The sequence below is a fragment of the Pelophylax lessonae genome (genome assembly GCF_965119305.1).
Source record: "Pelophylax lessonae genome assembly, chromosome: 7".
NCBI lineage: Eukaryota > Metazoa > Chordata > Amphibia > Anura > Ranidae > Pelophylax > Pelophylax lessonae.
The window spans coordinates 103,665,197-103,682,193 of NC_138774.1; the positions used below are offsets into that span (position 1 = coordinate 103,665,197).

The window sequence follows — 16,997 nt, forward strand, 5'->3', positions numbered from 1 at the left end:
GCTTGACCCAGAAGAATGGCTCCAGTAATGGACCCCAGAATTAGATTTAACTTGTGGGACACAAGATCAGGGACAGTTGGGGTGTATGCAATTGTCTCCTTAGAATCCTCACAGTACAGGTTCAGTCTACTCCTTGATTGGAGAATAATGGGGGTTAAACACGCAAGATGTTAAAATATATTTTGCATAGAAAAAATAAAACAACAACCCTCAAGATGTTCATAACAATTGGACACACTCTAAACTGTAAAATCGTCTCAAGGTATGGCTAAAACTAAGATGCTACAATTTATATGAAAATCATCCATCGTCTTGTACTCTTTGTAATGCATCTTTCAATCTGTCCATGATGGCAACAGGACCCGAGTAATTATTGGTTTCCAAGCCTCCTAACATCGTCTGATATTGAAGTGGTAAATCATTCTGCTTTGCTCCCATGCACAAGACCTGCCAGAAAAGAAGAACATATATTATTTTATTATTATGCAGGATTTATATAGCGCCAACAGTTTGTGCAGCGCTTTACAATGTGAAGGAAGACAATACAGTTAAAATACAATACAGGAGGAATTAAAGGGCCCTGCTCTTTGGAGCTTACAATCTAGAAGGGAGGGTCATGTGAAACAAAAGGCAATAACCGTGGGGTACGGTCTGATGGAGAAAATGGAAGTATAGTTGTTAGGTGTGGGTAGGATAGGCTTCTCTGAAAAGGAGGGTTTTCAGAGATCGCCTAAAAGTTAAAGAAGTAGGAGATAATCGGACAGATAAGGGTAAGGAGTTCCATAGGATTGGAGAGGCTCTGGTAAAGTCCTGGAGGCGAGCATGGGAGGAGGTGACGAGGGGGCTAGAGAGCAGGAGGTTTTGAGAGGAACGAAGAGAGCGATTAGGTTGGTGGTTTGAGACTAGGCTAGTGATGTAGCTGGGGGCTAAGCGGTGGATGGCTTTGTAAGATGTTGTTATTATTTTGAATTGAATTCGTTGGGTGAGCGGAAGTCAGTGGACGGCTTGACAGAAAGGAGCAGCGGACACTGAGCGATTAGTAAGGTGGATGAGTCTGGCGGCAGCATTCATGATGGATTGAAGGGGGGATAGCCTGTGTAGAGGTAAGCCAATGAGAAGGGAATTGCAGTAGTCGAGGCGCGAGATGGCCAGGGAGTGAACTAAGAGCTTTGTTGTGTCTTTGGTTAGAAATAGGGATGCACCGATCAGACTTTTTTGGTCCCGATCTTTTGCTTTGTGAAATTGCCGATTCCGATCCGGAAGTACTGTTTTGTGAGCTTATAACAAAATAATACTTCCGGATCGGTATCGGGATCGGCAGATACCTAGGAAATGTCCACATCACACAGCCAGTGATGTGGATACTGAAAGAAAGACAACCCCCCCCCCCCCCCCCCCCCTATAAACAGAAGAAGAATGCGTGCAACTGTAGAATTAGATGAGTGAAAGCTTTTTTTTCCTCCTATTGAAGTGATTGAGGGAGGGTCAGAAGCCTGGAGAGTAGCGACACCCCGGATCGGCCCGTGGGTCTGCTAAATTTTACCGATCCCCCCCGATCCAGCTATTTTGCCAGTATCAGGGCCGATAGCCGAATCGGATTGGTGCATCCCTAGTTAGAAAGGGGCGTATTTTGGAGATGTTGCAGAGGTTGAGGTGGCAAGATTTGGACAGCGATTGGATGTGGGGCTTGAAGGAGAGTTCAGAGCCCAGGACAACACCTAGGACCTTGGCATGCGGGGATGGGCTGATAGTAATGCCATCAATATTGACAGAGATCAGGGGAAGGGGCACGTGGTGGAGGAAAAATGATATGCCATTTTAATTCCCCTGTTGCAAACACCATCTACTTAGACTTGCCATTGTATCAGTACAGGGAGGGGACGGTAATATTAGCGGGAAAGAGCAACTTACAAAGAAAACTTGAACAGGTAAAGTGGCTTGAGTCACCTTGAATTTGTGTTTATATAGAAAAAAGTACGTGAAGAGAATAAGCAAATAGTGGCGTTGCCGCCTCCATACAGGATCTCTCCTACATATCTGGTGGGACTGCCCGCGGGTCCAGCCCTTTTGGAAGGCGATACATGCCCTCATAATTCGTATCACTACTTATACGCCGGATTTCAGCCCAGCACAATTCCTCCTCCATCATTCCTCCCTCCCACAGCGGACGTACAGGAGGTCTCTGGTCTTCCATTTAATCTCTGCCGCCAACATGTGCATCCCGTGCCTGTGGCTGTCTCCCTCCCCACCCACTGTAGCTGATTGGCTGCGGAGGGTTGGAAGGATCGCCCGTATGGAAGATCTCACGTTTCAAGCTCTTGACACTCCCTCCAAATTTTATGACATTTGGGCCCCGTGGATCGACTTTGCTGCATCGGATGACCACCGTCGCCTGATGAATACATAGTCTGTCGTTAGCTCGCCACACCCCACTTGCTTCCCGGTTGTCTTGCGGGGGAGTGCGCCCGCACTCCTCTTCTCCTCCTTTCTCCATTTTCTATCCCCCTTCTACTCTCCCTACCTAGTGTGCTCTCTCTATCCCTCTATCCCCTCTTCTTATGCTATTGCTCTCTTCCCCCACTGTCTCATGACGCTCTCGGCGTCCTCCACCCCCACCTGCTCTCCCTGAGACCCCCCTCTCCCCTACCTCCTGTTGCCTACCGTACCCATGTGCAGTGTTGGGCGGTCTATCTACATGTATGGGTGGTGCGCCCCCGGCCCTGGACACAGTGTGTTCCCCTTGGGGGTGTCCGATTCGGAGGTGCCCCATCCAGGACATTCATTTGCATGCCTCCTGACTGCCCTCATCCTCACTTCCCATGTTTGAGGGGGTCGGAATTCTCTCCCTTCATCAGTACTCCCTTACCCCCTGATTCCCAATACCCCATATGATTGCACTGAACCCCGTAACGCATTGGTTTCGGCCCATGCGGCTGGGATGTTAATCTACGCCGCAGTGGCCCTCTGTATTTGCAATAATATACTGAATTTTTGGCCATGTATTGTACGAGGCTGGGTCACTTTTGCTTTGTTTATTCCTTAGTATCTTCCGCAGATGGCATCTCTCTGCGCCCTGATACAGTTTGTGGTTATTTTGGATGTACACTGTTATTTGTACTTATGTCTGTTGACTGTACTATATTGCCATCACTTGTTAATGTGCGTTTTTTTATTCTTTTCAATAAATTGTTTATAAAAAAAAAAAAAAAAGAATAAGCAAATAGGAATGAGGCTTCATTCAAATATTTGTCACGGACCAAAAAAAGGGTCCTGCACCATTTTGGTCCGAATGCGAAGGGAATATAGCCATACAATCTGTATGGCTGTATTCACATACCACAGACATCACATGTGATCTGCACAGCAATGTGGTACGAATGACATGTGATGTGTGAACCCAGCCTTAGAATAAGTATGTGGGAATTTGTGCTCATTTAGTTCAAAAGAGAATGTTTATAGTAGAATGCAAGTCGGAAACCTAACTAAGCTTAAATCTACTCTTGTTCCCTTTCTAAGCCTATTCTATCTACCCTAAAAAAGGAAATGTGTATACTTACCTATTTCTGAAGTTGCTCTGGTCCGATCACATGACCGGGCTCCAGTGGTGGCTTCAGTGTGTAGAGGAGGGACAGCTGATAACAGATGTCTCATAGTAAGGCTATGGGTGACGTCATTGCCCAGGCTCTGTAGCCATTATCAACGATCTCTCCTCTACAATGAAGCTGGTGCTGGAGAGATCATGGGACCAGATTAGAGCGATTTCAGGATGGGCGAGTATAAGCATATTTTTATAGTGTAAAAAAAAAAAAAAAGGCTTAGAAAAAGGGGTGGGAGTAGATGTAAGCATGGGTTTTTTAACTTTCAAAGTGGAACTTCGCTCTCCAGATCAACATTGACCATTTGTAATCCTTATGCTGCTAGCATTATAAATAGATAGGAAAGTATATCATAATTTACACTTTTTTTTTTACATTTCTTAAAGAGAGCTCCACACAAAAGGGAAAGCTCTGTTTGTTTGCCTAATATCCCCCCCCCCCCCCCCCGCGCTGCCACATTTGGCACCTTTCGGGGGGAGCGGGTACCTGGTTTTGACAGTTACCCACTCCCACTTCTGCCTGACTTGACTTCCCCTCCTCCTTCCCCCACTGCCGGGCCATTCACAAAGCGCAGTGAGCTCCGCGCATGCGCAGTAGGAAACGGGGCCGTGAAGCCGCAAGGCTTCACTCCTGGTTTTCCTCGGCCGAAATAGCTAAGCCAACATTCCAGGACTGGAACCAGAGCAAGTAGTCAGTAGGAGGAGTAAGTATTTCTCAGTTATGTCCCACTAGACTCAACAAGCATTAGAGCCTTACTATCCTGTACCAGGTGATAAGAGTTCACATTTCACACTGCCCTATGCTCATTAATATTTTGACAGTAAAATCCCAGTGACTCTTATCTATGTATTTTGATCCCCAATAGATTACCTGCTTGTACTGAGGAGATGTCGGTCCATACACACACTGATTCATCTGATAACATCGGCAAGCAAGCTCTCCGTCTGATGTCTGGACACTGATCTCTATTGGTTGATATATACCCCCATCAACCCCCTCCTGTCTAGAAGAAACAAAAAACAAAGTTTTGGAAATAATTCATTTGCATGTGAAAAGTCCCCGCGCTACTGCAAAAAAAATTACTCAAAAACAAAAAAATATATGAAAAAAAAAAAAAAAAATACTAGGGAGCCAACACCAAAACAATAGTGTCTAGGGAGCACATACCACTAAACATTGCTGAAAGGTGTGGTGATAAACACAAATGATGACAAAAAAAAAATAGTATAGTGCTCCGCTCTATATACCGTGCAATATTTAAAAAAAAAATAAAAAAATAAATCAAAACAAATACTGAACCAGTCAAGTACATAAAGGCAAAACATTTTATAGGGACACTAGTTCTGGTGACCTAGGGGTCTCCAAGGAATTACCCTAATTTGCAGGGATTTCTTCTCACTTCCTGTTTAGCTATGGGACAGGAAGTAATAGAAAATTTCTGCAATGGGACACAGATGGCGAAAAATATAAATGACAGGGGTTATAATCACCCCTTACTCTATCCAAAATGAAAAAAAGAAAAAAAAAAATGTTTGCCCATAGTTCTACTTTAACCTGCTTAGCGGTATCCCCGAGCGTGACTCGGGGTGGATTTTCCATGCTATTATCGGTATCCCTGAGTCACGCTCAGGGTAGATGTGCAGAGCGAGCAGCGGTGTCTCTTACCTTCTCCTGGCGATCCAGCGATGATCTCCCATTGCTGTGATCGCCACCCGAGATCCCTGCCGCTCCCCTGTCGGTATGATGACTTCCTGGTTCCGTTCCCTGCAGCAGTAATGCTGCATGGGAGCGGAACTGGGAGGGAAATTCAAACATTGCACAAAACACAAACACATGACATACATATACATATACATATATATATATATATATATATATATATATATATAACGAATGAATTATAATCTAATCAATATAATTTTATTATATAATAATATATATAAGAAAATTATATTATTGATTCGATTATAATTCATGCGTTTGTGTTTCAAATTTATCACTCCTGGGATGTCTACTAGAGTCTTATTTTGGTCAGGTTTAAGTCAGTAATTACTAAGAATTGTAGGCCTATAATACAGAACGCCAAATTTCCATGCAAAAAATTGTACCGCTTTTGGTACATAATTCCTGACATAATCATACCGCCAGGGAGGTTAATATGCTATGAATGCAGGTGTAGGAAGTCTATTGATAAGGCTCCATTCACACTTGTGCGATTTGTCATGCGACTTTGGACATCAAAGTCGCATGACAAGCTGCACCCAATTCTTTTCAATGGCACCCATTCCAATCAGTGTGACTTTAAATGGCACCTGTACTACTTTGGTGCAACTACTTTGGTGGATGAAAAGCGCACCAAAAGTCGCATAAAAGTCACACTCCAAAGTTGCACTGGAAATCGTGTGACTTTGGAGATACACCAATGTGAATGGAGCCTTAATAAATAGCACATCATGACACAATTTGCAAAAAATTACTTTGTTCACTTACATGTCTAAAGAGTCCAAGCTGGAGATATTCATCTTCCATACAACTCCCCAGACCTCATCTCCTTGGCTCTCCACCACTGTAGCTACTCCTCCATGCCACCTTGTGTTCCGATTGCCTTTGTGGGTCCCAAACGCAAGCCTAAAGTCCTATTAATAATAGCATACGGAAATTAGTTATGAATACTCCTCACTAGATACATCCACAAAAAAAGGACAACAGATTCCTAAATCTTCTAACGCCTTTTCAATTATTTTTGGAAAAAGTTACTTAACCACTTGCCGACCGCCGCACGACTATCTACGTCGGCGGTCAGCCCCTCACAGGCAAACTAACGTAGGGCTACGTTGCTTGCTTGTGAGGGTCTAGGGAGCGAGCGCGCGCCCCCGGAGGCTCGCTCCCGCGTGGTCACGGACCCCCCCGCGCGTGTGACCAGCGGACCCGATGTCCGCCGGCCACTCGGCGATCGGCGGGGGAGAGGGAGAATGTCAGGCAGCTTGTGTAAACAAGCTGCCTGTCATTCTCCTCGCTGTAAAGACACTGATCACTCGGATCTAGTATGTAGATCCGTTGATCAGTGTCCTTACAGCTGAAGCCACAGCCAATCACAGTAGAAAGCACGCCCCTAGGGACACACACAGCCCCTCCCTCCCAAATAAAGTTAACCCCTTCACTACCAGTGTATTTTTACAGTAACAGTGCATATGTATAGCACTGATTACTGTAGAAATGTCACTGGTAACCCCAAAAGTGTCAAAAATGCAGACAGCGATGCTCACAGAACCACGTCAGTGCCACTCTCTGCATCATTGAGGACACAAGTTGTATGTATATATATATATATATATATATAAAGAGGACCCAGCGTGCCAGGTGACAGGCCTAAAGATATCAGGAAAAAAAAGGTTATTATAGTACACAAAATAAAGGGGACTCCAGTTTGGACCCTCTTTATGGTCACCCCTTCTATTTTTAGTGATAGAGCTACTTTAAAGCAAACCTGCTCTGAATTTTTCTGTACTAGTTAGAGATATGTAGTCAGAATTATTTTTATTACACAGGGAATTTTCCAATCTGATGGAAAATCTCCCTGTAAGGGGGTCTCTATCCTCCACAATGCCACTGTCAGCACTGGCAAAGCAACATGGCACTCCTGGCACTCATTATGATCTCGTGAGAATAGAAAAAAAAATATATATATATATCTCCGCCTATTGTCCTGACCAGTTATGCACCTATCTAATTCCAGCCTAAAAAATAAAATATAAAAATAGCAAAGCTAGTTACATAGCTTACTGGTTAACTTGTCAAGTCAAAGTCTGTTAATTATCATCAAGACTGAAAATCTCCCTTTTGACTCCCTTAGTTCACTTGTTTAAGATCATTGTTAATCAGCATTGCATTTACTGCTAACGTGAAACAGTTTTATAAATCAAAGGACATCTATACCAAAAACAAAAAGGTTATATATTGCAGCTGACTGGTCCCTAGAAGCGATAGCTGCATTTGTTTTCATTGTTCAGGCTATGTATATTTTCAGTAAGTACTGAAATACCACCTGGTAATCCTGGCCCAAATACAGCGTTCTTGTGAAATCCCGTGAACTGAATTGATTAATTAAACAACCATTATCTTCCTTCCAAACTACGGTATTTTTTTGTAAATGACTAAGGCCCCTTTCACACATGCTGTCCGTTTGTCATCCATCCGTTGACGGATGAAAAACTGACATCAATGCATCTCTATGAAAAAAACGGATGATCATCCATTTACATCAGTTTACAGCCATCACATCATCAGTTTTCTTAAACTGATCAAAGCTCTATTTTTCTTCAGTTAAAAAAACGGATCGGATGAAAAACGGATGTAAACTGACATACGGTCAGTTGTTCATCCGTTTTTGCATTGGTAGTGGATGTACAAAAAAAAAAAACAAAAAAAAAACTGATGACCACTGATGACAAACGAATGAATACTTCATCCATTTTGACGTGACTGAACTGATGATTTAAGAGAGATGAAGATAGGAAGATGGGTTTGTAGTCCTGTCCTGGTTGTGACAAATATGGGTTCCTCCTTAGACACTATAGGGTGGATTTACTAAAAACGTGAGAGTGCAAAATCTGGTGCAGCCGTGCATGGTAGCCAATTAGCTTCTAACTTCAGCTTGTTCAATTAAGCATTGACAATAAAACCTGGAAGCTGATTGGTTTCTTTGCAGGTCAGAACCAGATTTTGCACTTTCATTTTCTTTTTTAGGGCCTCTAGGTGCAGTGTACTGCATTTTCATGCATTTTTGTGGTGCAGAAAAATGCTGTACTTTTTTTTCACTGCAATGGTATGAACCATGCCCATAGGATAACCTATGATATCCTGGAGTTCTACTTAAGTTTTGAGTCCAGTTCCACTTTAAAATGGATGTGATCTGTAAATCTATTTGAAGCTGTCTGTCACCCTACAGTACATAGCTACATAGTGCACAGATATAGATTTTTTTTTTATATATATATATATATATATATATATATATATATATATATATATATATATATATATATATATATATATATATATATGGAATAATTCTCCTATAAATAATACTGTGCTACAAAGGAGGAATAATGAGGACCCCCTGTGATCCCTGTGCTGTGTGTATCCTGTGACTGGTCACCAATCAGCTGCTGACTCATTGTATATCAGTCCTTCCTAGAACCCACCAGCATCAACCAGCACCTACACACAATGCAACCCCAGTACAGCCATACACACACTGACCCCAGTACAGCCATACACACACTGACCCCAGTACAGCCATACACACACTGACCCCAGTACAGCCATACACACACTGACCCCAGTACAGCCATACACACACTGACCCCAGTACAGCCATACACACACTGACCCCAGTACAGCCATACACACACTGACCCCACACAGCCATACACACACTGACCCCACATAGGCTGTACTAGCAGCACCCCATGCTGGGCTCCCCAGGGTCACATGTGGCCCCATACAGGGCGGGCCATTACGTGATTCTAATTCAGATCGTTCATGAGATCAGATAGCACCTTGAGCAGAGCAATGCAGTGGAATGAAGCGGAAGGATTGTCCAGCAGGATCCTCTCTTTCAGTAAGTTGCTCCCATAGGCGAAGTAATAGAAGGATTCTTCTCCAGGCTGGAGACCGGCGGAGTCCTTCCTCTCCGTGTCCATCTTCCTGGGTACATGTATGAACAAAGCGCTCCGGTTGTCAGCACCACGCCAAATGTCATCACAACCCTGATGTGCTATTATACTACATGACAGCTTCGGGCACCGCCCACGGGCGTGTCCTTCCCTGCCTCCCCACACTGCTCTACTGCGCATGACTCCTACCCACACTGCACACAAAGCCAGCCAAGCATGCAGCATGGGCACTGCACACATCCCTTCATCTGTACCTGTTTATTAACCCTCTGATCACTAGGAGTGTCATCCCTGTCCTTCAGTGTAATAACCCTCTGATCACTAGGAGTATCATCCCCGTCCTTCAGTATATTAACCCTCTGATCACTAGGAGCATCATCCCTGTCCTTCAGTATATTAACCCTCTGATCACTAGGAGCATCATCCCTGTCCTTCAGTATATTAACCCTCTGATCACTAGGAGTGTCATCCCTGTCCTTCGGTATATTAACCCTCTGATCACTAGGAGCATCATCCCTGTCCTTCAGTATATTAACCCTCTGATCACTAGGAGCATCATCCCTGTCCTTCAGTATATTAACCCTCTGATCACTAGGAGTATCATCCCTGTCCTTCAGTTTATTATCTCTCTGATCACTAGGAGCATCATCCCTGTCCTTCAGTATATTAACCCTCTGATCACTAGGAGTATCATCCCTGTCCTTCAGTTTATTACCCCTCTGATCACTAGGAGTATCATCCCTGTCCTTCAGTATATTATCTCTCTGATCACTAGGAGCATCATCCCTGTCCTTCAGTATATTATCTCTCTGATCACTAGGAGTATCATCCCTGTCCTTCAGTATATTATCTCTCTGATCACTAGGAGCATCATCCCTGTCCTTCAGTATATTAACCCTCCAATCACTAGGAGCATCATCCCTGTCCTTCAGTATATTATCCCTCTGATCACTAAGAGCATCATTAGGTACATTATATATACATATATATAAATATAATATATTGGTTCATATAGAAGCTGGAATTTAGAAAATAAAAGGTGAACTTAGCTTTTAACCACTTCAAGACTGGACACTTTTACCCCCTTCCAGCTCAGGCCATTTTTCAGTTTTTAGCGCTGTCGCACTTTAGAAAACAATTACCCAGCCATGCAACACTGTACCCAAATTAATTTTATATCATTTAAACAGATATAACTTTCTTTTGGTAGTATTTAAACACCACTGGGTTTTTATTTTTTTCTATGTAAACAAAAAAATACTGAACAAATTAACAAAAAAAAAAAACACTTTTTTTAGTTTCTGTTATAACATTTTGCAAATAAATAATCTTTTTTCATAGATTCTGCTACATTTTTTGGTAAAATAACCCAAATCAGTTTATCACTGGTATGGTGGTGATCAGGACCTGCTAGTATGGTGTCACTACAATCGGGGACACTGGGACAGCAGTGTTAATTTCGTCGACTAAAACGTTTTTGTCGACTAAACACAATTTTAGTCGACTAAAATACGTAAAGCCCCGTACACACGCACAGATTGTTGGCCGACTGATCGGCCGTCTTTTGTCCAGTGTTGTTGTGTTGGTTGAAATGTGCTCTAGACTTGCACTGGACTTTTGTTGGCCAACAAAAACCAACTTCAGAAGTGATGTCATGTGATGGTTAACTTTCCCTGTGTTTTTTCTTCTCTGAGCATGCCCAGTCTTGCTCTTCTGATTTTTGTCTGCCGAAATCTGTACTGACTGAGGAACAATCAGTCGTTCTGTTGTTGGCCAACAAAAATTTTATAGCATTCACAATAGATTTTTTTCGGCCGAAAATTCGCAGTAGGTTGTCGGAAGCATCATACTAACAAGCCTACTATCAGCAGATCGGACGTTGGCTGACAATTTACGGCCAACAATCTGTGCGTGTGTACGGGGCTTTAAACTAAAACAATTCAGATGACTAAAATAAGACTAAAGCCCTGTACACACGTAGGGATCGTCGGCCGAACGATCGGCCGTCTTTTGTCCAGGGCTGTCCTGTCGGTTGAAAACTGCAAAAGACTGCACACGAATTTTGTCGGCCAACAACAGCCGACTGCAGAAGTGATGTCATGTGATGGTTAACTTTCCGTGTGTTTTTTCTTTTCTGAGCATGCCCAGTCTTGCAAATCTGCTGATTGTCGGCCGAATTCTGTACTGACTGGTGAACAATCGGCCGTTCTGGTGATGGGCAACAAATATTTTAAAGTCTGCACAACAGATTCTGTTCAGCCGAAAATGCGCTGTCGGCTGTCGGAAGCATCATACTAACAAGCCTACAATCGGCCGATCGGTCGGTGGCCGAATATTTGCGGCCGACAATCGGTACGTGTGTACGGGGCTTAAAACTAAAATGGCATTTTAGTCTTAAGACTAAAATACGACTAAAGCCCCGTACACACACACAGATTGTTGGCCAACTTTTGTCCAGTGTTGTTTGTTGGTTGAAATGTGCTCTAGACTTGCACTGGACTTTTGTTGGCCAACAAAAACCAACTTCAGAAGTGATGTCATGTGATGGTTGACTTTGCGTGTGTTTTTTCTTCTCTGAGCATGCCCAGTCTTGCTCATCTGATTTTTGTCTGCCGAAATCTGTACTGATTGAGGAACAATCGGCCATTCTGTTGTTGGCCAACAAAAATTTTATAGCATGCACACCAGATTTTTTTCGGCCGAAAATTCGCAGTTGGTTGTCGGAAGCATCATACTAACAAGCCTACAATCGGCAGATCGGACGATGGCCGATAATTTACGGCCAACAACCTGTGCGTGTGTACGGGGCTTTAAACTAAAATGGCATTTTAGTCATAAGACTATAACTAAAACTAAATAAAAAATTTACATCATCAAAATGAACACTCCTCTGCTAGCCATTTCTATATCGGCAACACAATTCCATCCAGAGCATGTAATAATAGCACATTAAAGTTTAAACATGTATTGCACCACCGCATACGCATAAGTAAGGAGCATCTACTAAGCTGCTGAAAACTAAACAATTAAGAAAAAGGCTTTTCTTATATTTTCCCCTAACATTTAATGTTGGTAATATATTCAGGTAATATGTGCAATGACATTACAGCCAATGGAGTTTACAGCAGTGTTAATTTCGTCAACGAAAACGTTTTCGTCACCAGCATTTTTCAACTGACGAAAACGAGACGCAAAGTATAGCACATTTTCGTCAAATGACTACAACTCACATACGTTTTCGTTGACGAACGAAAACTAAACGAGAATGTGAGGCAGGGACGTTTACCCAACTTCCGGTTTTCACGGAGCTCCACCTGTGTGGCATCTGGCGTGGCGTGCCCCGTGACGTCCGACGTGAGGAGTGGACTACTACAAGAGAGTCGACTCGAGACCAGTCACCTGACCTCACCAGAGCACTGCAGCTGCAGCACTACAGCCAGACGCGCCAGGCCCGACTCATCACACGGCACTGGCACCCGGCCACCACCACATCCAGAGCAGAGCACCCACTGTGAGTTAACAGCCAGGCCAGCTATTACTGCCTCCCTGAGTCCCCTCAGACCACTCACCAGTAACCAATGGCATCCGATTCCGCCATCCATCCAGGACTGTGTGCGTGCATATAGGCTGCTGAGGCCCGCCCGGTTCATCCTGTTCAACAACTTCAGTTCAGAGTCAGACCAGAGACCACCCTTAAACCTGAGACCCCCTTCCAGCACTCTGAGCAGCACTGTGTGCACTCACTGCACTGACTGCAGGCAGCAGCATTACAGGCCTCCTCTCTGACCTGACCATGACCATTTAGATGACTAAAATGAGTTTTAGTCGACTAAACTGTAGGACGTTTTAGTCGACTAAAATGTAAGATGTTTTAGTCGACTAAAATGTACTGGAGTTTTAGTCGACTAAATACGACTAAAACTAAAACACTTGCAGAAGACTAAAATGGGACTAAAACTAAAATGCCATTTTAGTCCTAAGACTAAAACTAAATTGAAATTTGCTGCCAAAATTAACACTGTGGGACAGGTGACAGTCGGCTGGCTGCAGGATGCACAGTATTACCGTTAGGCAGTGGGCAGGGACACTGTGAACTGGCTGGCGAGTGTGATCACAAATGAAATCAACTGTGTAAAAGACTCTTACTTTCTGGTGATGATAAAAGATCTCTGCGTGAGAGGGATGAAAGCCGTACATGCAATCACAAGAAAAGTGGTAAACAATATCTGTTTGGATCACTTTTCAGAGAGCATTTAACAAGCGGCGAGGATTGTGTTGTATGTAAAACTCTTAGGGCTCTTTCACACGGGCGATCCGATCAGATCCGCCTGTCAGTTTTTTAGGCGGATCTGATCGGATCCTCCATGCAGCTCTATGGGGCAGCGGATGTCAGCGGAGACACCTCCACTGACACCCGCTGCCATCCGCATCCGATCCTGTGCGTGAAATCTGGATGGATGGAAACCCTATTTTTCCATCCGTTCAGTAATCGGATAGGATCGGATCTGATGAGAGCGGACAAGCGGTCCGCTCTCATCTGATCCCCCATAGAGGGCAGCGGGTGCTGAGACACCTCCCTCTCCGCTCTGCAAGCGGAGACGGAGCTGTCATCCACCCGGCTCAGCGGGGATCGCGGATCGATCCCCGCTGAGCAACACGGATCCGCCTACGGAGGCGGACCGTGTGAAAGAGCCCTTACACATGTGGTATCGCCATATTCAGAAGGAGTATATAGAAGTCCAGCCTAACACTAAAATCTCCACATCTACAGACTCCCACGATCTAACACTAACCTATCTAGCCCCGTAAAGAAGAAATCAGTATGCATACCTTTTTTGAAGCCAATCCAGGCTCCACTGGCGGAAGCTCTGCAGAGGACACAGCCGACTAAGGCTGTGAAATTAATGGGAAGTGACGTCACCCAATTACTATGGGGTTTCTGTTGTCGGCTGCCTCCCCTTCACCCGCCTCCACAGCGAAGCCATGGCTGACAGCTAAGCGTGGGAACGGGTCAGCTTCTGCTTCAGAAAATTTACTGTATGTATAATGATTTCTTCTTTACAGGGCTAGTGTTAGATCCTGGATGTCTATAAATGTAGCGATTTTAGTGTTAGGTTGGACTTCTTCTTTAAATTGACAACTTTGTGAAAATAAAAAATAATTTTAATTTTCCTCCTGCATTTGCCAAAAAACTTGTCGCAAAAAAATGAAGTCTTCCAAAGACTCACTATACCTCTTTGAAAATACGTTGTGGTGTTTGCTTTCCATAATGTGATCATTTTTTTTGGGTGTTCCCACAGTCCTGATGCTCCAGGGGCTCCAAACGTGATAGGCAATAAGGAGATAAGATGCGTAATTTAGGCTTCTTAAAAAAACCAAAGGTGCTCCTTGGATTTTAGGGTCTTCTATGCCTCTAGGTTGTAAAAAAGTCCCACACACTTGGTATCCCCATACTTAGGAGGAATATCAGAATGTGTTTTGGGGTGTAATTATAAGTATGCCTATGCTGTGTGTGAGAAATACCCTGTTAAAATGACAACTTTGTGAAAAAAAAAAATTTAATTTCTTAATTTGTCTACAAAAATTTGGCAATAAATGACAAATACCTTGAACTGTCTGCTTTCCAAGAAGGGGTCATTTTGGGGGTGTTTTTATTGTCCTGGAATTTTAGGGTCTCAACACATGAGATAGGTCATCAGTACATCAGGACTGACCAGTTTTCAAGTATATATCCTATTGTTTGTAGACTGTATAACACAGACTAAATAATATACACTGGTTGGGGTTATTTTTACCAAAGAAATGTAGCACTACTCCCTGGGGAGCTGCTAGTGACGGGTTCCCCTGGGTTACCCATAGCAACAGCACAATAGTTCAGCGACTTCAAAGTGCCTGGCTCAGTCAAGAAACAGTCTAGGGGTTTTGGTTTTTGTTGCTTTATTGAGAACTTGGATAGAAGAAGGGAATGAGTGGGATACTCCAACTTGAATAAACTATAAACAATTTGCTGGGACTTTTAACTGTACTTGAATGCGGCAAGGCCGCTGCTTCACCTTGTCAATAGTGATGAAGTAGTGATAAATGAACCGCTTTAGATAAACTGTACTGTACTGCAGAACACACTTCAGGGCCCTTCCTGGCACCCCCTTTTGTTCATATTCTTCAGGATTTTCTACATGGCACCCACTTTACTGTCATACTCTCCGTGTGAACTAGCTCCTTGATCCCCTGACTTCATTGGAGTGGTCCCCCTTCCTGAGCCAGACCCTTTGACAGGTCCCTCAGTACTCACGGACCCTGTTTTTCCCAAAACACTATGCCAGCAGCTCCACCGTCAGTTACACTGGATCCTCTGCAGCTCAGCTCCACACCTGGTTCACTAGGCTGACCGCCTAAGACCACCTTTCTCACATAGTTCAGGAGGAAAGACAGCCGTCCACCTCCTCCTGGGACTCTGCTTCCCCCCAAAGATGCCCTTTCACATGTGCCCTTTGTATTTATGGTCAATTCCAGGATGCATTGCAAGAATGTCCTCCCACTGGGACTGCCATAAAACATGATGTGTCACTGGCTAGGTTTCCTCAACTGTCCAACAAGCTCCCTCATTGGATGCAGTGGGGACACTCCCTCAGACCCAGTGAATCATACCTGGAAACGTGGCAGGCAACCTAATAGATCAGGCTCCCCTTAGCCTAGCACCTAGCTAACTAGGAGGGTGCTACATCAATATAGCAGAATACATGTTGGCCTAAATTTATGTAGAAAGATTATTTATTTGCAGAATTTTATAACAGAAACCAGGACATTTTATTTTTAATTTGTAATCTTTTTTCATTTTTATAAAAAAATAAAACACAAAAAACAACTAGTTGCTTAAATACCACCAAAAAAGTTCTGTCTAAAAAAAAAAAAAAACGTGGGTACAGTGTTGCTTGAGTAATTGTCATCCAAAGTATCATGGGTGTAGATATCTGAAAAATTGTCTATGCAGGAAGGGGGATAAAGTGTCTGGTCTTGAGGTGGTGAAATTCTATAAGTAGCCATATATGCTTGTTTTTTTTGTTTTTTTTTTAATCTGTTCAGTATGCAGTTCAGTCAAAACTGTCAAATCCAATCAATTTAAGCCCTCGTTCACATTGGAGCAATTTGTCATGCGTTTTCACAGGTCAAATCACATGACAAGTCGCAGCCTATTGCCTGCAATAGGCACCTTTCCAATCAGTGCGACACCCACTTTGCGGCTCTGCACTGATTTGCAAAAGTAGTACTTTTGCCAACTTTCAAGTGCGACTTCAAAAGACACCTATGCATGAAGCCGCACAGATGTCTTTCAAGTAGCACCTGAAATTGCACTGAACTGCTACTTTGAAATCGTACTACCTCAAATCAAGTAGCACAATTTCAAAGTAGGATCAATGTGAACCAGGGCTTGGTTTTAAATTACGCGAGTTAATTTAACCACTTGCCGACTGCCTAACGTAGATCTACGTCGGCGGTCAGCCCCTCACAGGCAAAGCGACGTAAATCTACGTCGCTAGCCTGTGAGACTCTGGGGAGCGAGCACGCGCCGCCGGAGGCGCGCTCCCGCTTGCTCACGGACCCCCCTGCGCGTGTGCCCGGTGGACCCGATGTCCGCCAGGCACTCACGATCGTCCGTTAGAGCGGGAGAAAGGCAGGCGGCTAATATAAACACAGCCGCCTGTCATTCTCCCCTGTGTAAGAA

The 16,997-nt window shown here is 43.8% G+C and overlaps 1 protein-coding gene across 1 annotated transcript; it reads right to left on the reverse strand.

Moving 5' to 3' along the window:
• Window positions 1–259: 259 nt before the first annotated feature.
• Window positions 260–9,358, reverse strand: GGCT (gamma-glutamylcyclotransferase). The gene is made up of 4 exons (XM_082262650.1): window positions 9,158–9,358; window positions 6,087–6,232; window positions 4,467–4,599; window positions 260–447 (listed from the first exon to the last, which is right to left on the reverse strand). The coding sequence occupies exons 1-4, from the start codon at window positions 9,299–9,301 to the stop codon at window positions 301–303; spliced, it is 570 nt and encodes a 189-aa protein (XP_082118776.1). The 5' UTR covers window positions 9,302–9,358; the 3' UTR covers window positions 260–300.
• Between the last annotated feature and the right edge of the window lie 7,639 nt (window positions 9,359–16,997).